The sequence below is a fragment of the Chionomys nivalis genome, chromosome 8 (genome assembly GCF_950005125.1).
Source record: "Chionomys nivalis chromosome 8, mChiNiv1.1, whole genome shotgun sequence".
NCBI classification, from domain to species: Eukaryota; Metazoa; Chordata; class Mammalia; order Rodentia; family Cricetidae; genus Chionomys; species Chionomys nivalis.
The window spans coordinates 35,140,648-35,162,752 of record NC_080093.1 but is presented as its reverse complement, the minus strand read 5'-3'; the positions used below and the strand labels follow the sequence as shown (position 1 = coordinate 35,162,752).

General features: G+C 36.9%; 1 protein-coding gene across 3 annotated transcripts in view; it reads right to left on the bottom strand.

The window, feature by feature from the left end:
* Positions 1–11,645: 11,645 nt before the first annotated feature.
* Smc5 (structural maintenance of chromosomes 5) overlaps positions 11,646–22,105 on the bottom strand; it is a 74,875-nt gene continuing 64,415 nt past the window's right edge. The window contains exons 19-25 of one of the 3 annotated variants that reach the window (XM_057777979.1): positions 20,282–20,326; positions 19,765–19,860; positions 19,171–19,275; positions 18,850–18,969; positions 15,181–15,360; positions 15,005–15,100; positions 11,646–13,883 (exon numbers count right to left, since the gene is read on the bottom strand). In XM_057777979.1, coding sequence (XP_057633962.1) covers positions 13,740–13,883; positions 15,005–15,100; positions 15,181–15,360; positions 18,850–18,969; positions 19,171–19,275; positions 19,765–19,860; positions 20,282–20,326 — 786 coding nt within the window. In that variant the 3' untranslated portion in view covers positions 11,646–13,739. Of the gene's footprint in view, positions 13,884–15,004; positions 15,101–15,180; positions 15,361–17,922; positions 18,017–18,849; positions 18,970–19,170; positions 19,276–19,764; positions 19,861–20,281; positions 20,327–22,105 lie in introns of those variants that run through there. The other 2 variants (XM_057777980.1, XR_009057576.1) reach the window with 2 other exon arrangements.

Below are 22,105 nucleotides of genomic sequence, written 5' to 3'. Positions count from 1 at the left end.
GTGATCTAACTTCCTCCCACTAGCCCCACCTGCTAGGAGGGAATCCCATCCTTTCCAACAGGGTTATCAGTTGGGGAACCACACCTTTCATACATGGGCCTCTGAGGTATATTCTAGATTCATACTATAAGAGGAGTATATGTAGTTTAGTGGTAGATGTTTGCTTACACAAGCAAAGGTCCTAGCATATGGGCATGCAAGTAGTTAAATAAAAAAATCAACTGACTCCAAAACTCATGCTCTTTTCTAAGAAAAAATATTTGAGGATGGAGAGCCTAGTCTGGGTAATACAAGGAGACTATGCCTAACAAAAACAAGGCTGGGGAAATGACTCAGTGGGTAAGAGCAGCACATTGCTCTTACAGAGGACTTGGATTTGTTTCCCAGCACCTTCATGGTGGTGGAATTACTTATAATTCCAGTTCCAGGAAATCAAACGCCCTTTTCTGACCTATACAGGCACCAGGCATACACATGCTACACATATTCACATGTAGGCAAAACACACACATTAAAACAAACAAAACCCAAAATCGAAAACCCAGACTTTCCTTCCCCGTTCTTCATTTACTTGACTACTTATCACAGAGACAGCCACTGTTAACTTTCTACAGAGTCAGAGAACCTTGCTCTGTGTAGTGTGTGAGAAATAAAACCAAACACTCAGATCCGCACTTTGCTCTTTCTATTTAACCATGTGGAGATCTGACCACATTAGGCTATAAAAAGCACCCTCTTTTTAGCAACTATATTCTCTTAAGTGATTGTATGCATTATAATTAGTCCTCCATATATAGCTTTTGAAATAATATGAAATAATTTTCATACATCTAGAAATACATGTGAGAGAATATACACAGTAAGTATGAATCCTTCTAAGTGGGTTTGCTAAGTCAAAGGGGATTCTCACTTAAACACACTGCTAAGCTGTTCATAATAAACAGGTATCATAATATATAATAGATAACAATGTCTATGATTCTTTCACTGTGAGCTTTTCACCTTCCTGGCTGTCATTCCCTGTACTCTTTTTAGGATACTACCTGTCTCTGAGTCTCAATACCAACATTTACCAGTTTCAACTTTGCAAAAGTCAATATGATCTTTCTAAGCTTTCTTCCTCATTGAATGTACAATTCAGAACCTCCATGAAAATTAAATGAAATGTTAAATGACCAGCCATTAAGAAAATGATAGACCAAAGCTGATTATTTTATATACAAATAACTCTCATACTTTTCCCACCACTTCTATTGTTGGTACAGCAAGCATCTTGGTATTATTTGTTCTTCTGCTTTCATTGCCTTTCTCCTATACTCTGCCCACCATCCAAATAATCCCGGTCAAATGAGTCTTCCTGAATTCAATCTCCCAGTATTTGGAAGAAAAAGTGAGACTAGGAGTTCAAAGTGTCTTGGCTACATACTAAAGTTTGAGGTCAGCCTGAGCTGTATGAGGGCATCTCAACTCCCATTCATCCAGAGCAAAAATGAAATTCGGAACCTTATCCTACATTTGAAAAATATTTATTTAAGCCAGGCAGCAGTGGTGTACACCTTTAAGCCCAGCACTGAGGAGGCAGAAGCAGGAGGATCTCTGCGAGTTCAAGGCCAAACTGGTCTTACAAAGCCAGTTCCAGGACAGTCAGGGATATTACACAGAAAAACATTGCTGGCTACTTAGGACAGAGAGGGACTGAGGAAACAAGCTCCACAAAGCAGAAGCCAGGAGCAAATTCAATCTCAGAAGCCAACTCAGTCACAGAACACTGGCAGATTAAGATTGAGCCAGCAACCTAACTCAGAGTCAGTGATCCCCACCAGAACAGGTTCAACTCCAAGCCAGGGATTTCTGCAGGAGGGGATCCAGACCAGGATTTACAGAAACAGAGCATAGCCAGGAACCTAGGCCAAAGTAGGCCTGAGAACAAACTGCAAGTGAGCAGAGCAAAGCACAGGAACGCTGAGCTATCTCCAGGAACAATGAGTAACCAACAGGGTAACTAGAACTGTGACACTGACTGTACCAAGAGGAACAGCTTTGGATTCACTGGCACCTAGAAGATTATTCAACAGAATCTCAGACAGCCCCAACCATAACTATTAGAGAAAAAGATAAGTAGAAAAGGTAAGATCACATGCTACACCACAAAGAGCAACACACCACCAGTAAAACTTAAAGACTCTACAACAGCAAGACCAGAACAACCAAATATGGATGAACCAGAAGAAAATGACCTAAAAAATAACTTCAAGAGAATGTTTGAAATTCTTAAAGATGAAATGAGAAATTCCCTTAAAGAAATTGAGAAAAAGACAAACAAAAACTTGGAAGGCATCAGCAAATCACTTAAAGAAAACCAAGAAAAAGAAATCAAACATTTAAAAGAAACTATTCAGGACTTGAAAACTGAAATAGAAACAATAAAGAAAACACAAGCCGAAGAAATTATAAAAACAGAAATCATGAGAAAAAGATCAGGAACCACAAACGCAAACATGAACAGCAGAATACAAGAGATGGAAGAGACAATCTCAAGCGCTGAAGATACAATAGAGGAAATAGACTCATCAGTTAAAGAAAACATTAAATCTAAGAAAAGCTTAACCCAAAATATCCGGGAAATATGGGACACCATTAAAAGGCCAAATCTTAGAATAATAGAAATAGAAGAAGGAGAAGTTCAACTCAAAAGCACAGAAAGTTTATTTAGCAAAATCATAGAAGAAAACTTACCCCACTTAAAGATATGCCTATAAAGACACAAGAAGCTTACAGAACACCAAATAGACTGGATCAAAAAAAAATTCTCTTGCCACATAATAATCAAAACACTAAATATACAGAGTAAAGAAAGAATATTAAGAGTTGCAAAGGAAAAAGGCCAAGTAACATTTAAAGGTAGACTTATCAATATTACACCTGACTTCTCATTGGAGACGATGAAAGCCAGAAGGTCATGGCCAAGAATTATGCAGACATTAAGAGACCACGAATGCCAGTTCAAACTACTATACCCAGCAAAACTGCCAATCACTATAGAAGGACAAAACAAGATATTACACAACAAATCTAGATTTCACCAATACCTAGCCACAAACTCAGCCCTACACAAAATACTAGAAGGAAAACTCCAACCCAAGGAAGATGGCTACACCAACAAAAACACAGACAATTGATGATCTCATAACAGCAAATCCCAAAGAAGAAAAAAAAAAACCGCACAAATTAACATCACCAACAATAAAAACTAAATTAACAGGAGATAGCAATCATTGGTCATTAATATCCCTTAATGTAAACGGACTCAACTGACCTATAAAAAGGCACAGGCTAACAAATTGGATACAAAAACAGAATCCATCCTTCTTCTGCATACAGATAACTCATATCAACCTCAAAGACAGATATTGTCTCAGAGTAAAGGGTTGGGAAAAATATACTAATCAAATGGACCTAAGAAATAAGTGTGTGTAGCTATCCTAATATCTAACAAAATAGACTTCAAGCTAAAATCAGTCAAAAGAGACAAAGAAGGTAATTTCGTATTAGTCACAGGAAAAATCCATCTAGAGGAAATCTCAATACTGAACTTTCATGCTCCAAATACAAGGGCACCCTCATATGTGAAAGAAACACTTCTAAAGCTTAAATCATACATTAAACCCCACACACTAATAGTGGGAGACTTCAACACTTCCCTCTCACCATTGGACAGGTCAATCAGACAAAAAATGAACAGAGAAATAAGAGAAATAACACGTGTTATGACTCAAATGGACTTAACAGACATCTATAGAATATTCCATCCTAACAGAAAAGAAAATACCTTCTTCTCAGCACCTCATGGAACCTTCTCAAAAACTGACCACATACTTGGTAACAAAACAAACCTCAACAAATACAAAAAAATTGGAATAACCCAATGTATCTTATCAGATCACCATGGTATAAAACTAGAAGTCAATAGCAATAGTAATACTAATTTCAGAAAACCCACAAACACATGGAAATTAAACAATGCTCACCTGAATCATCAATGGGTCAAGGAAGAAATAGAAGACTTGCTAAAATTCAATGAAAATGACCACACAACATACCTAAATTTATGGGACACAATGAAAGCAGTGTTAAGAAGAAAGTTCATAGCACTCAACACCTACATAAAGAAGCTAGAAAAGTCCCACATTAGTGAATTAACAGAACATTTGAAAATTTTAGAACAAAAAGAAACTCACCTAAGAGAACTAGATGAGAGGAAATAATCAAAATGAGAGCTGAAATCAACAAAATAGAAACAAAGAAAATGGTTCTTCGAGAAAACATTGCCCTGGAGAACAGACGACAACAACACACACACACAAATGTACACACACATATAACACATACATATACATATGTATACCCTGGAACTACCTCTCCAGCCTTGTATCCTGCACTAACTACTGAGTTCCATTAACCTACTTCACCTTCTTAAATATTTTTACTAGTGCCTTTAGCCATTGTTATATTTGCTGTTCTCTTTAAATACTCTAGCATAAGCAGAAATTACATGCTAGGGCAAATTACAAGTATTGTCAGTCTGCTCTACTGAGAGTTTATACCTAAGTGCTCTAATCACATAGCGAACTACAACAGCTGCTGTCACAAGTGCTACCACCCACTGCTTAACACCATCATTGTTAGCACAGAGGTCAGAGTGGTGTGTTTTGTTTTTGTATTTTTAATTAAACTAACGGTTCATAATAAACGTGATGGATTTGAGAAATGGTTTTCACTGAGAAATGAGATATTCAAGATATGTATTAAAGCCAGATGGTAATGGCACACACCTTTAATCCTAGCACTTGGGAGGTAGAGGCAGGCAAATCTCTGTGAGTTTAAGGCCAGCCTGGTCTATATAATGAGTTCCAGGACAGTCAAGGCTACACAGAAAAAAAAAAAAAGAGGAAAAAATAAGGGTATATATTAAGAGACTCTCTCCTCCTATTTTTCATAAAGTGTAAAAAGTCTTTGACTAGTGTGATGTCTATTGTTAACCATAACATTTTTCAACTTCCTATGACACACTCTAGCTTCCTACATGTTCTATTTTCTTTTCCAAAGACTCATAGTAAATACCTAAATTCTGTAACCTTATGAAGGCTTGCAGATCCTCAATCACCCTTGGGTCCTCTCTGTTCCAGCAGTGTACTATTTATGGTAGATACCCAACCTTTTATTCCTCAAACTACAGAGTAAAAAGCACTGCTCACTGTACATATAAGAATTAACTGACCCACGTTAAAATCAACAGTACTGAGTGAGCATTATTCTTTTGAGATGTAGTTTTGCTATATAAGAACTCACTATGTAGCTCAAGATGGCCTCAGATTTATGGCAATGCTCAGTCCCTGAAGGAACGATATGACAGGCATGCAACATCACTCTTATGCCTGTGTCATGGGACCCCCCAAATAAGATCACCGCAGAGCCAGTTACCGATGCAAACACACTGGGGTTTATTGATTACAAGATAGCTAACTCAGATCATAATCCAACACACTGCTGCAGCAGGTGATGGAGAACAGCCCCAAGCTCTCAGGGTAATGTGTTTTAAAGGGAAAAGCAGGGTGACACAAGTCCTGGTGTTTGGGTATTGGGTAAAAGTATATAACTTTTGAATTCATTGGTTGGGGTATAGGGGAATTTCAAAACAGTGGTTAATTGGGTACCTACAAGGATGTTCGAACAAGCAGATGTTCTTTGGACACCCTGGTGGGTCCCTTTGACCAGGGCAGGCACAGTTTCTTGGGAATGTTTATGACTTTTTACATTCATCCCCTTTAGTGTCAGGTCCTATCTAAAATGGAGTTCTTTCTCAAAATGGAGTTTGTTCTGCTCCTTCATTACACTCAGCTAGAAAAAATATCTCTTTATGCTTCAGTAATTGAGTGTTTACTATATAGTAGGCATCTTCCTAGGCTCTGGTAAGGTAGCAACCAACACATTGAAGTCATTTTTCCTCAGAGAACTTTCATACACTACTAAAAAGACAAACCCCCAAACAGCAACAAAAACAAACCAAGACAACCAACCAACCAAATTATAAATAAGTAACTTTAAAGACTAAGATAACTAATTTCTAACGGCAACAAGGGATGTCTACAAAGTCTTTTACCTGAGGACACTCTCAGTAAGCTATCTGGTGAAGTTATTTCTTGGGGATGGAAGCAGAGAGTGCGACCCAAATCCTTTTCTCCTCTTCGAAGGTGAAAGACTAGACTTTACTCTATCTGAGAGACCTTCTTTCAAAAAACATGAAGGGCATGTGAAGACTGCAACTGAGCTTAACCTCTGACCTCTGCACATATGTACACAGGCACACATACACATCGACACCCACATAAAAAAGAGAATTAGTAGAAAATAATTTTAAATCTAAAGGGAAAAATAGACATCTGTGCATTAAGAACTTTGTAGTGATTTGAATAAGAAAAGCCCCCAAAGGCTGATATGACTGAACAGCTAGTCCCCCATTAGGAAAATTGTTTAGGAAGTTTTGGAAAATTTGATGTTATTGAAAGAGATGTGTCACTAGGGTGGGTTGGGCTTTGAGGTTTCAAAAGACCCGTGCATTCCTAGTATTTTGTCTTCTGCTCTTGGAATACAGATATGAACTCTTAGCGGTTTCTGTCACTATGCTCTTGCTCTGCCACCATGGATTCTTAACTTCTTGGAACCATAAGCCCAATCAACACTTTTTTTTAAAAAAATCAGTTGTCACAGCATTTCATTTGTATGTTAATAAATAAAGCTTGACTGAGGATCAGAGAGTATAGCAGCCACACTGGCCAGCCTTACAAGATCAGGCAGCAATGGTGCACGCCCTCAATCCCAGCACTAGAGAGGATTATAAAATGAGAGGAGACAGCTCTCAGGTTCAGTCTCATTCTGTTGTCCCTGTGAGACCATTCTGAGAAGCTCCCAAAATGAAACCTTGATTGTTTTGGAGACCCTCCCAAGATATCAGAGGTGCCAGAGGTGTGGGATATCTGCCAAGGAGAGACACACTGGGACTGGAATCAGCCCAGGAGAGAGAAATGTGCTACAGTCAGTAAAGCTGGAATAGTAAGATATATTCCATGTCATTATATGTTAGAAGTATATGATTTGCTTTTTGATTTTATAGGTGGTAACAGTTAAGATATTGCCTTGACTCTCAAAAGGGATCTTTGTTTAAGCAATCTAAAGACATAAGTATTTTTGAAGTTGGATTGGAGGCATTTTGCATTAAGATATGGCCATGAGCCTATGGGGCCAAGGAATGGCCAATGAGATGGGATTCCATGGGCTCATATATGAATACTTGGTCCACAGTTGATGGAACTGTTTGAGAAAGATTAGGAAATGTGGTCTTGTTGGAGGAGGCAGGCCACTGGCTTTTGAGGTTTCAAAGACTTGAGTCATTTCTAGTGTGCTTTCTGTCTCCATCTTACAGATAGATGTGAGCTTCCAGATGTCCCTGAAACCATGCTTTTGCTTTGCCACCATAGACTCTACATCCTCTGAAATCACAGGCCCAATTAGATGCTTTCTTTTATTAGTTGCCTTGGTTATGGTGTTTTGTAAGAATAATAGAAAAGTAACAAATATAAACTCCAAATACACATGACCAGAGAAGAAAGCCTTTATGACATAGAGGTCAAGATGTCAAAACTGCAAAGCAGGGCTGGGGAAGACAACTCAAGGTTAAGTGTTCACCACATAACCATGAGGACCCGAGTTCAATCTTAAGCACCTGTGTAAAAAGCCAGGCATCAAAGAGTATGCTTCTAATTCCAGATAGACTCCTGGGACTGGCTAGCCAGTAGGCCTAGCCTAATCAGTGAGTTCTAGGTCCTAGTAAGAAATCTTATCTCAAAAAACAAGGTGGAGAGGGCTGGAGAGATGGCTCAGTGGTTAAGAGCACTGCTGCTCTTCCAGAGGTCATGAGTTCAATTCCCAGCAACCACATGGTGGTTCACAACCATCTGTAATGAGATCTAGCGCCCTCTTCTGGAGTGCTGGCATACATGAAGGCAGAATATTGTATACATAATAAATAAATAAATCTATATTAAAAACAAACAAACAAACAAACAAACAAAAAAGGTGGATGGGTCCTGAGCAACAACATCTGAGGTTGAATTCTGGCCTGCAAAACATATGCATGTACAATATATGCACACTCTTTAAACACACAAGTGAACTCCTATACACATGCACTCCTGACAAACATGCATGCATATACACACACAAACATATATAACAGGTATAAAATATTAAAAATAATGATAATTAAACCCCATCCAACCAAAAAAAAGTTGCAGGGGGGAAATACCAATGAACCTGTAAAGACAAACAGCAGAATATCATCAGTGTAATCAACAATCCTAAAAGTCAAGAAAGGATGGAAGATACATTTCAAGTCCTGAAAGTTAAAAACAACCAGGATTGCTATAGCTAGCAAAAGTTATCATTTAAAATTGACAGAGAAATAAAGATAGTTCAAGACAGACACAAACCAAGACAACTAATGACAAGGAAGCTAGTATTAGGAAAACCCTACATAGAGCAAAAGGAAAGACAGTTTCAATTTCTAAGATCGTAAGAATGTATACAGACATTTTGAAAGGAAAAGACAAAAAAGAAATGAGAAGGAATCCATCATGTCTAGCACAAACTCCTAGAGAGAGAAGAACAAGCAACAATAGAGCTAAACAGAAAACAACCAACAAGATCACAAAAATTACTAAATCCCTGTATTAACCTTCAATACAAATGGCCTCAACTCATCATTAAAAAGACACAGATCAGCCTAATTAAGTAAAAGATCTGTGGGGCTAACAAGATAGCTCGGATGTTAAGAGCACATAGTGCTCTGGTAGAGGACCCACATTTGGGTGCTAGCACCCATACATCGCAGTTTACAAGCCCCAGTTCCAGGGAATCTAATGTCCTCTGGCTTCTGTGGGCCTATGCATGCACTGGTGCACATAAACTCACACAGACATACATACACGATTGTAAATGTAAACAAACATTAAAAACAAAATAAAAACAAACAAGACAAAATTATTTACTGTCTCCAAATAAGATCACTCACTGGAGAGATACCCAAAGACTGACAATCAATCAAATGATCAAAGTCAACCTATCATGCAAAATGAAAGCCCAATACAAATTTGTACAGCCATTCTGATAAAGTAAACTTCAAATCCAAATTAGAAGAGATCAAAAGGGTCACGAGATTTTAATAAAGGTATTAATTCATCAAGACTAGATTATGGTGGCATGTACCTTTCTCCCTGTACTTTGGAGGAGAGGCAGGTGTATCTGTGATCTGAAGGCTAACCTAGTCTACATAGTTCCAGGCCAGTGTCTGAGCTACAAAAAAAGATACAATGGGGCTACCGAGATGGCTTAGCCAATAAAAGCACTTTTTACAAGGCAGGAATTAGACAGGTATGCTGCTAGAATAGCAGCTGTGATCTTTAGCATCCTGATCCAGGCAGAGACAGGGGTGGGAAGGAGAAGGAGATAATCAGACAGACAAACAAGACAGACCAGGACACAGACACTGGGCCTGGTCTGGGCTTTTGAAATCTTACGGTCTACTCACTAAGCAAAATAAGCAGAAAAACAATCACTACATGTTTCCTCTCATATGCTGATATAGACTTAAATGTTTATATGTGGATATTACATGTGTGTAGGCCATGAAACTAGGTAGGGAAACATGAGATCTGAAAGGAGGCAGGGGAGAAAAGATGGCAATGGAGAATAGATAACTTGAAAGCAGAAAGGGACACTTTTTTGAGGAAGAAGGAAATGGGGAAGGGAAGATGAATGGGAACACTCATGTGGGATACTCCTTCTTTGCACTGTGAATGTGTATTGCTCTGATTGGTTGAGATTAAGGTTGCTTGGCCTGTAGCAAAGGCAGAATAAGGTTAGGCAGTAAAGTCAAACTTAAAAGACAGAGAGGTGAAGGGCAAAGTGAAGGAGAGATAAAGAGATGCCAGGGGAACAAGATGTGTTAGAGAACAGGTAAAGCCACAAAGCCAGGTGGCAGAATGTAGATTAATAGAAATGGGTTAATTTAAGTTGCAAAAGCAAATTAGTAATAAACCTGAGCTACAGAAAAGCTTTAAGAAAAAAACTTCTGCCTCCATTTACAGAGCACAGTTCAATATGTAAATAACACAACGAAATCAGTTACTCTGCATGTCACATTAAAAATTAAACTAATGAGAAGAGTTTTCCATGGACTGGGGTAAAGAGGGAAATGGAAAGTCAGTCTGAATAGATGCAATGTGTCATGTTAAGATTCTTGTGTAAGGATGATGATTACACAGCATTGTAGATGTATTTCATGCCACTGAACCGTATACTTTAAAATGGTACAATTTATATTATGTACATTTGCCACAATAAAGGAAGGAGAAAAATGAAAAAAAAAAAAAAAAAGAAAATTCAAACCTTCAATTGTTCCAGGGGGACTAAAAACCTCAAATTGTCAACAGTCAAATCTCCCAAGTACACATACTCTATCAGTAATGTGTCTTCCTAAAATATATGGCTGGCTATGAAGTAATAAGACAAACTACTGTAACTCACATTCAGATTTCATGAAAGTAATATCTGTTATGCGAAGTCTATCACTATCTGCATTCTGTGAACAACTAACTATCAGTAACATAGAAAAACCTATACGTTAATCTTGCCTTCAATTCAGACATAGTACTTCATTCACAGCAGAAGTAAAGATTTATAAAGCACCAACAATGAGGCTAGGTTCCCTCACAGACCTGATTCTCATCTAAAAACTATGAATTAGGGACGCCCTCATCTTGTTAGTGTGGAAATAGCTGAATGCAAATGGTAAAGAATCTGATTCAAGATACATTTTAAAAGGTTGTGTTGAGTAATAGTTCAATGTAAGAAACAGTAAGATGACATTGTTGATTGTGCATGTTTTTAGCAGTTACTGTCTCAACATTAACATTTATACTTGCCTTTTCACTCATCTTCTTTGGATGCTTTCAAGCTTTTCACGTGTTTACTGATATTAGATTCTAATTCTACTACAAATGGACAAAAGACTAAATCTTTATCTTTTGGAACACAAATAGTCTATTAAATATTGTATCATAAATGGCAGACACTTGAATAGACATTGAAAATTTTTTTGTAATCCTGAAAAAAACGACTTTTATGAAAATTTAAAGTATTAAAAAAATCTCCTTAAATAACCTATACCAAAATATGGGAAAATACGTATTTATTACCAACAAAGTAGTATTTACAATATAGTTTTAGTCACTTACACTTAGACGTGCCAGAAAATGATAAGATGCTCCTCACAGGCTACAGATATGTCCAAAGCTATTGGAAAGCAGCAAGAACCCTCTCTTTGGGGCTGAAGATATGGATCATGGTTAAGAGTACTGACCACTCTTCCAGAAGACCCAGTTTCTATTCCCAGCACCCACGTAGCAGCTCACAACTCTTTTACTCCACTCCCAGGAGATCTGATGCCCTCGTCTTAGCAAGCACCAGGTACTCATGTGGCGTAAAGACAAACATGCAGGCAAAATCATCATTCACATATAATAATCTTACAAACAAAATGAACAAACAAAAAATAAAACACCAGTCCTCTTCCTTTTTTTAAACTGAGAGACCTTCTAACAGAGACTGTCCTTTGGCAAACCAATGTAAAGATTTAGTCATTAAAAATATCTGTAACCTTCAGGTTTTAAATATTTTATTTATCAAATCAAGCTTTTACTTGGAATTTGTACAATTTGAATGTAATTTAAAAAATCAACAGTTGCAGAAAATATGACATTATTTTTGACTATTTTTAATATAAATGATACATAATTTATCCTTCCCAGCCCAAAGTTCAATATAAAACAGAACATTAATTTTGCTCACTGAATGCTCATAAACACAAAATGGAATAACTTTTGGCATATGTAAACTAAAATGGAATTGCTGATGTGAGTTTTAAGTATGTCTATCCTTCAATCAGTTTTTACACTGATATGATAAAACCAAACTACATCAAGCACATATTAGTGAAGATATATCAGAAAACCAAGTAACAACACAAATGCTTAGTAATATTCTTCACTAATATGCTACCAAGCTTTAAAATTCTTGACTTGTTCATACAGATAAAAATGTTAATAAAATATCTTTCTATTCATGTATGAGACTTTGTTTAAGAGGGGAGGGCTCTCAAGTTTTATAAAGAAATACAACTTTTAAAAGAGAAAATGTCTAAGTGAAATGACATAGGCTCATGTTCCATTATTTTTTAACGTAATAAGAATGTAAATTTTCATTGGCATTACAATAGTACACAAACCCAAAATTTGGTTTATTCAGGCTATCACGTCAAAAAATAGTTTTGTCAGTACCAGGAGAGATATGGGCCAGTCTATTATTCAAAGACATTTCTATTTTATTGCAATATTTAGTTTTTAAAATATCAGAATGTGTTTGACACTGTTAATTAGCATACTCAAAGAAAAAGAAATGGTTTTCTCATTTAATTTTTTTCAAGATGGAAGAAAAGAATTTAGATGAAATTTTTCTAAAATACTAGGTCTGACCAATCCTGTAAGGAAGTACCTACAAATTCTAAAAACATTACGATTTTAAGCAAATCAATACCTTGCCATCACTCTTTACATAGCACTGAGAAATTTCAAATACAAATTGTAAAACCTCGTATATGAAATCTTAAGAAAAACCTTATTAAAAGTAATTATAAAAATTCTTTTAGAAATTTAAGATGTAAAATATATTTGACTTTAAAAACAAAACAAAATAGAACAGAACAAGAAACTCCAGCATAAAACTTGTACTTTACAATGCTAGTCTGAATTCTTGTTACCTGATTTCATTCTGTCAGTGTTTGGGCCATATTATGTCTCCTCTTTACCTTGTGACGTCTCCAAAGCCTGCTGCTATTTTGAAGCCCCATGTGTATGTTTTCCCAATTCTTTGAATACCAATAAAGCTATAACATCAAGTTGCCTAAATTAAAGGCCCATAAATATGTTTTCTATGAAAACAAGGTAACCTTTAATACAAAGAAATGAACAGATCTGCCACAAACCTATTAAGCAGACATTCCCATACCAGTTTTTAAAAATGAAATATTAACACTGGAAGAGTGGGATATCTAATTCTGAGTTGCTTTTAAGCTCTAAAAGTCAGGAAGTTCTGCAATCAATTGTCAGAGTCACCACACTTAGTAAATGAAATCCCCATTCTGCCATACCTCTCTGTCTGCAACAGGAAATACCATTTGTTATGACACATGATCTCACTCTACAGCCTACACGGTTTGGCTCTCACTTTGCAGTCCAGATTTGCCTCAAACTCATGGTCTTCCTGCCTCCACTTCCCAAGTGCTGGATTAGATGGGAGCCACCACACACACTGGTGGGGGCAGCAGACACAATCCAGTGCTGACAGAGGATTAAGGAATCAAGTTCAACCAAACCGAAGACTTAATTTTCACTAGAAAATGTTCCAGAGTCCCAGTGGTCTCCATTTCATCAACCTATTTGTTTTTAAAAGCAGGTTTCCAAAAATAACCAATCTTTCTTTTTCAATAAATCTGCTAATTTTTATTCACTTGAGCCACACGTATAAACAGTTAAAAGAAAAACCTCTGAAATCCCCTCCCTTTCCTTTCACTGAGATGGTTGAGTGAAGGTAATCCTTCGCCGCCGCCTTTGAAAAGCCTTTAAATTCCATCGGTTTGGTTCCAACATATGAGGACCATTGTAGACAAACAATACTGTCATTTTTTCAGAATAAGGAAGATTTTGTAGAAGCTGTAAGGATTGAAATAAATTGCCACATAATTACATTATATACTGAGAAAGACAGTTTCCAATCTTACATATGTTTAACTACATCATCAACTTGTCAGACTATGACAGCTTCCAGAATAAGCATAATTGAAGCCTGGCCTAATATTCCTGACCTGGAATATTCTAGTTGGTTGGAATCCTCTGTATTCATCTACCAACAAGGACCATAGGCACATCTTGGAAAAGAGTGTTCTTTCACTTCTACACAAAACACTTCTCCAACAACTTCTATGGCTAAGCACTGTGATAGACTGGCAGTGTGAAACCTGTGGGGGAGGTTTGCTTTCTAAGCCAAGGAGTTTGGTTAAAAAATAGAATAGGGGGCTAGTTCCAGGACAGGAACCAAAAAAGTTATGGAGAAACCCTGTCTCGAAAGTCCAAAAAAAAAAAAAAAAAAAAAAGGATAGGGGCAAGACCTGATTAGTCCACAGATCTGACGATAAAAGATGATTAAGTACAAAACTGTACATTTAGGTGGGACATCCAATGAGATATTTATAAATATTTAGTTGATAAGAGGAAAAAGTAGATTAGTAATAAACACATCTTTGAGTACATTTATTTGATAACTTAGCCACATCATTAGATTTAACAAAAGGATATTTCCTATTACAACAGCTCTAGATTATGGAAAATTCTCTATGATTATAATTATGTGCTTATAAAACCTGATCTGTCAGTACAAGACTGGGTACTTAAGACTCTTTAGGGCTAGGGTAGTGGCAGTGGGAAGTAAAGACTATATGACGTGACAGAGAGGGCTACAGTTCTGGGGTTTGCATTCCCAGTCATCTTTTAGCAAAAGAGGAGCTTTTCTAGAAGGGGAATGAGTATTAAAGGCAAGGAGATCTAATTCTAGAACATAATGAAGTGCCTCCTCTGCCACTTCCTCAGATAAAGTTTCTTATTAAGTGTGTCATTAGAATGTGTCCCTTCTATGAACGTAAAGACTGCTATAACCGTTTTAGCTCCTTTTTGGGGGGTAATCCTGTTTAAATACACACTTGGCCCAAATATGCTCCACAATTAGGCCAAAGGGGACATGTGAGCACATGATTTTTGGGAGTTTACCCATTACTCACCTTTGGTGTGATGAAGAAGTACTGGGATGTGTTTTCTTTACAGGCAGTGTTCACAACCATTTCAAACACTCTTCGTTCATTGATTGGGTCCATACCCTAACACCACAATGACAATAATCATTACATATGTGTCTATTAGAGGATGCAGTATATTGCCCCCAAAGGTATCATTATACCTGATTGATTTCATCAACTACTCTGAATGGACATCTATTAAGCTCCTGAAGTGCCATCAAGTACAACATGGTAGAAACACTTCTTTCCCCTCCACTTTGATGGTGAGGAGTTAATTCATGCAGCTGAGTACTACTGCGAAATTTTACTCTAATTCGGATTCCATATTTATCATAATCTTCCTGTAAAACAAAAAATTGAAAAATAAGTGTTTTCTGATTATTTCAACCAATTATTTGAAAATATAACAGTATATCAATCATAAAAATAACAAATTTAGATTAAGCAATTACTATCTAAAAATTTTAATAGCTGAGTGCCTACGTGTGTGCACACATTCACAAATATAAATTTTACTTTATAAAAAGGGAAGTATTTGGTGTTCTATAAACTTTTGCCATCTCTGAGACCACTCTAAGGTTTATTTACTTCTCTTAGCTCTACGTCATTCAGATTCAGATTTATCTTAAAAGGCAAGCATTTAACACTAGCTGAAAGTTAGCTAGTTAAATGTTCTAGATAAGTGTCTAAACGAGAGGCATACTACAAGAAATAGGCAATTCAGCAGTCATATTTTTAAAGCATAAAACACAAATAGGTAAAATAACCTTCAATGGTGTAATTTAATCCAATATATTCAAACAGCACAAGATAAAATGTTATCAATGAGTATTTTACATTTTTCATACTAAATCTCTGAAATTGTATGTATTAGGTATAGAGGTTTAAGAACAAAAAGTGTTTTATTTATTTATTATTTGAGTTTGGATATCATCAGTTAGTTATAAAGGAGGCATGGCAGTTATTTATGGATGAAGTAGCTCAGAATATCAGTGGAACGGGCAGGTTCATGGAACATCACCAGTGATTCCCCCCAACAGTAATTTCAGCCCACATTCTTTATAGATGTGGCATCACCTCTAACTAAGAAACAATCCTGTTTGTGGTGCCTCCATATTCTGGGAGAAGGCCTTTATGTCAACTCTTATGCTAACTGCCTGAATCTCTCCACCTCTCCTATAGATTCTTATCCCATAGCTACAACTGCTGTTGGCAATACTTTTCCTTGAGACCTTACTGGAAGCATGCTGCCACCTTTGGTTATAGTTTTGGCTGCACTCCTATCAATACTCTCTCAAACAGCAGAAGATACTTTCCATAAGCTAGTGCAGCCAAGATCCTTGCCACCATTTTGCACTCTGCTCTGGCTCTGCTGCTACAAGTCCTACATTCTAGTTCCCGACTTGTGAGAAAGCAAGAGCTTCCTTTTACAAACTATAAACAGCTTCAAGCAAAAATGCAAAAGTATTCAAGTAGGCTTTAAAAATTTTACAAATAGTACTTTTTCCTTTCAAACCTCCTAAGTAAACAATTGATAAAACTGAGCCAGGCATGGTGGCGGATGCCTTTAATTCCAGCACTCGGGAGGCAGAGGTAGGCAGATCTCAGTGAGTTCGAGGCCAGCCTGGTCTACACAGCTAGTTCCAGGACAGTTAGGGCTGTTATAGAAAAACTCTGTCTTGAAAATCAAAACAAAAACAACAAAAAAGACAGATTTGTAATAATTTGTAAAAGTTTCAATTCCTCAGGATTACTTTTAAACCATATTTATTCCACAGTGAGTTTATTAAATATGTCACTTTTTGATTACATAGGCTTTGATTTACTGGAGTTTTGTTTTTGACTCCTGTAATTGATCATCCTTTTTTCTCCCTTTCTAGCTTCTTCTTTCTCATTCAAGGCTCCAGTTAAAGAAGTCAGTTCTAAACTCATTACTAAGGAGGCTAAAATAGAAAGGAGATAACGGGAAAAGTTGAGAAGAGGGAAGGTCCAGGGGAACACACTGAAAGGCATGAGGAGAGCCTTTCTATAGCAGTGCATTGAAAACAGAGACTGTGGAGAAGAAACAGGACAAGACAAAGGAGGAACCATGCAAGAGGATATACAGGATGGTATTTCTGTGACACAGGCTTCACCTTGCTTACTTGATCACATTTATACCCCACACAGTCAAGCTACTGATAAAGATTCCGTTGTTACTTTGAGCAAGATGATGTTCACAGTAATCAAATTTATCTAAGAGCTAAGGCTCTGCCTGGGATTAGATAAGGTGTTTGATTCTTTGCCACCTGAAAGCAATGTGACCTTTAGTAAAATAATGATAAGTTTCAGCTTGTTTTTTAAGTAGGATGGATATAAATTCCTGCTTCATAGGATAGTTATAAGAGATTAAGCAAGATAAACTTAGAAGTGTCTAGCACAAAGGAAGCATATCAGAAATTAAGTTTTGTACACACATTTCTTAGTTACAGTGAGGCAAGGACTGTGTGGTAAACTACTACAGAAGGAACTAAGACCTCAAACCTAGGACTTAACAAAATGCTATTTCACATGTATGCTTCACACGAAGCAGAGAGAGCTGTGAGGCAAACTCCTCAAAGGAGCAAATGATGCTATTTTTCTTTATATTTATACATGCAACAGAATGAAAACATGCACACTTGCTAAAATTTTAAAGATATGAAAATATTCTTAATTAACTTGACTTTCATTCAAAAGAAATTTCACCTTGGAAACATTCTGATACATGCAAAATGAGAATACAAAAATGACTCCAGTGCAGCAAAAACTTTTAAATAAAAATCAAAAGATGGCCTGCCTTTTTTTCCACAATATTCCTTTCCATCCATTCCACTTTCCCAATTATTTTCAAGAAACCAGTCATTTCTGCTTCCTTTCCTCACCTGTTTCTTGTGTTGGGAAACGAACCCAGGGCCTCCTGTAGCTGAGCATGCACCATCATTTCACTGCACCTCCAGCCCTTCTTCACAAAAGTTTCTTAACGGAAAATTTGTTTTATCCAAAATAGCAATACATAGAGTTGTAGTTCAAGAAATTACCATATTTCCTACTACCTTCTAAATTTGTGATAAAGAAGAAACCAAGGAAACTCAGCATGGTAATGGAAGTCTATCATCTTAATTGGGAGGTAGAGGTTCAGAATTTAATGTCATCTTTGGCTACATAGCAAGTTCCAGGCCAGTCAAGGTTATAAGAGACCCTGATTCAAAAAATTAGAAAACATCACCCCTACCAAATACACACACACACACACCACACACACACACCAAAACGAAAAAACAAACTCAACCTCATTGATATAAACTACATTTCAGTTGTGTTTGCTAATTTGTTTATGGCTTTTAAGTGGAGCAGTTACCACTGAATCATTAGTTACACTAAAGCATTGCACTCACTCAACACAGATGAATAATCATTATTTAGATAGTCTAAAACAAAGAGAGGCATTAACCTCTTAACAAAACACCATACCCACCCCCAAACCAAGCAAACTTCATGTTAGAAATCCAAAGGTAGTCTTTTCCTTCCTTTTCACAATTTTTCAGTAATCAGAATTTTCATGTACAATTCCAAAGTAAATAAATTTACATGTACCCTTTGCACATAATTAAAATTATTGGTCATAAAATACATCCTTTGTGTCTGGCAATGGTGGCGCATGCCTTTAATCCCAGCACTCTGTGAGTTCAAGTCCAGCTGGGTCTACAGAGCAAGTTTCAGGACTGGCTCCATAGCTACTGAGATACCCTGTCTCGAAAAATCAAAACCAACCAACCAAACAAACACAAATACACCCCCAATGCAGTTACCTCATTTTCTGTATGAAGATCAACTTCACCAGCACACTGCATAGAACTAAAAAAGTTGCTGAACTTCTCATTGATTTTTTCCACTAGCTCCTTTAAGGGGTTCAGCCACCTTTCTTTCACCTATAAATGAAAGACAAAAATCACAAATTGAAAGCAGTACTATCCATTCTGATGTAAAACTTTACATAAAACAAATTTTTATAACAGAGTCAATCTGGTCATAAAAATACTTTTTCTCTTAGAAGCAATATATTTGTTTTGTATAATTAATATGCTCATCCCATTAATGGTAAACATATAAGAAAAAGGATAAAAAATTACCTGTGAAATATTTTCCCTATATTCATCTAGTTCGACTTTCTTCCCCTTTAGTTCTTCAGTTAATTGCTGTATTTCAGTTTCTCTTCTTGAGTATTCTTCAACCACCTGACAGAAAAAAATAAAGCTCTGTAAGAAACATCTATCAAAGAATAAATTATATAAAAATTTGCATCAATTAAGCTATTAGCTAAAAATGCCAATTGCACTGCATTGTTTGTATGCACTTAATTTATGCTATTGTGCACTGAAAGTGCTACTTTTTTTTAGTCTTTGGAAAAAAAATACACACTGCTGTATTTCAAGTTAACGCAACTATTCTTTTTATAAAGAAAGGCACAGAACACTGTGTTCCTTAGGAAGACTCTATTTAAAATTCTAATAGATTCAGAATCTGGCATTTAAGGCATTGTTCCTGCTGTCTAGATTATTATTACCCAGAGCTCCAGTACAGTGTGGGAGGCAAGTACTGGAGAGGGCTGTGTGTGTGTATGTGTCTATGTGCGTGCGCATGCACACATGCATGCATGCACATGTGCGCACTGGGGAAGGTAGAAGTGTGAGAGCTACAAGATGGAAAAGGAGAAAGAGGCATACTGTAGGATTCAGTCCTGTGAAGCAAGAAGCTCTTGATCTTTCTTCAGTTAATAATGCATCAATTTCATCCAATGTATTTGGAAGATCTTGAAAAGCCTAAAGGAAAAAAAAATCTATCATTAAAAATGGAATAATGAAAAGTTTTATTAGACTAGTTAAGAGAAAGTAATTTGCTACAAATCTACTGTCTGATTAATAGCATGCCAGCACACAGCAATAATACAAAGGAATCTAAAACAGGGTATTTTGCCTTTAAAAAGCTTACACTTTAAAAAGAAAACACAATGTATACATGTTGGATAGTACCTTAAGGCAATGTATTGATGTTGAGTCTAAAATAAGCAGTACATATGATATAGGCTTTGGAATTTAAAATAATGAAGTGTCAGTTCATGCTACATGAGAATTAAAAGAATTCAAAGGTCTATAATTTATCTCTGGGTCTCAAAGCAATGGCTAGGGAAAAGCAATGCAAAAAGGAGAAAACAATTTGGAAAAAAGAATGAGTACTGCATACCATGGGGGGTGAGGAGTTGTGTCCATTTGGAATGGTGGGTACTTGCTGAATTGGTAGAATGGGTCCAGAATATGTGGGGCATTGAAAGAGAGCAAGAAGTTAGAACTTTATACTGTACTTATGAAGACCTAAAAAAGCATCCTTAGAATTCAATCACTGAGACAGAGTTTCATCAAGACTATCTTCGGAATCTATGCCACAGAGACTCATTAGGATAGACACTTTCCTACGAGGATTGGCATGCAGTACACTATTTTGCCTAGCACAACCTGTAGAGCCCTACAGTAAAAAGTATGCAATGAATCTGGAGCCCTAAAAAAAAAGTTTTGTTGAGTTATACATCCAATCTCTACAAGAGCCTCTAGGAATTTGTCATGTACATGTGCAACATCTTTGATTTGTCTGTTGAGGTGTGAGCTTATGTCCAAAACTTACTTGGTGGCATCTTCACCAGACTCTAACAGGCATACTAACCTTATGATAATGAAACATAATTTCTCCTCATCCACATTCCCCACCATTATAAGCAAATCAACTTCTCATCAGTATAGAGCTTCAGCTTGTTCAGGCAAACATTTAGGAGTTTTCTCTTACCTCTCTCATATCCATCACTAAAGTAAAAGTTCCCCCTCCTCTGTCCCTTTGTGCTACTACACACAAAATAATAATGCTCAAAGTGGTTTACTTGTTTCCTTTCTTATGGATCTATTCTTCAGAGAGCAGCTAGGCGTACTCACCTAAAAACTGAATTCAATAATACCATCCTTGGGTTTAAACCCTCCAGTGGCTTCTATCTCAAAGAGAACAGAGCCCAGGGCTGGGGATACAGATTAATGGTGGAGTACTTACCTAATCACTAAAGGGAGAAAACATTTCCAAACTCCTGTATACTGTATAAGGCCATACTAATCTGGCTTGTGCCTTCCTCTCTGCTTGGAATGTAATTTTTGGTTTTTATTTTTTGAAGCAGGTTTCTTTGTGTAGAACTGGTTGTCCTGGAACTCACTATGGAGACAACTCAGAGATCTGTCTGCCTCTGCTACCCAAATTCTAGAGTTAAAGGTATGTGCCACTACTGCAGGGCTGGAATGCAAATTCTCTCTCTCTCTCTCTCTCTCTCTCTCTCTCTCTCTCTCTCTCTCTCTCTCTCTATGTATCTATCTATGTATCTATCTGTCTGTCCGTCCGTCCGTCCGTCCATCCATCCATGTGACACCACTGCAGGTTGGAATGCAAATTCTGTCTGTCTGTCTATTCATCTATTCATCCATCCATCCATCCATCCGTCCGTCCGTCCATCCATCCATCGCTAGGTTTTCTCTTTGTAGCAGTCCTGACTGTCCTGGAACTCCCTTTGTAGAACAGGCTGGCCTTGAACTCACAGAGATAACTTGTTTCTGTCTCCCCAGTACTGGGATTAAGGGTGTGTGCTACCACACCAATTTGAGGAATGTAATTTTTAATCCCACCAAGATTTCTTCTAACATGTGCCAAATACATTTGCACCTTAGTGACTTTGTAAGAACTGTTTTCTCTGCTTGATATTCTTGCTTTACAGCCCTACCTGACCTGACTTCTTTTCTTCATCTAGCATGTACCTCAAACAGTATCATCTCAAAGGAACCATTGTTAAGCATCTACCCATCCTTGCTACTTATCTATCACCTTTATTTGGTTTATTCTATCTTCCAGACCAGAACTCAAGTTTCAGCGAGGAAAGAAGCATGTCTGTCCTACTTAATATTTGGTCATAGCAGCCAATCAATATACTTTAATAAATATATTATTTTCTAATTTTATCCCTTTAAAATAGATAACACGTGG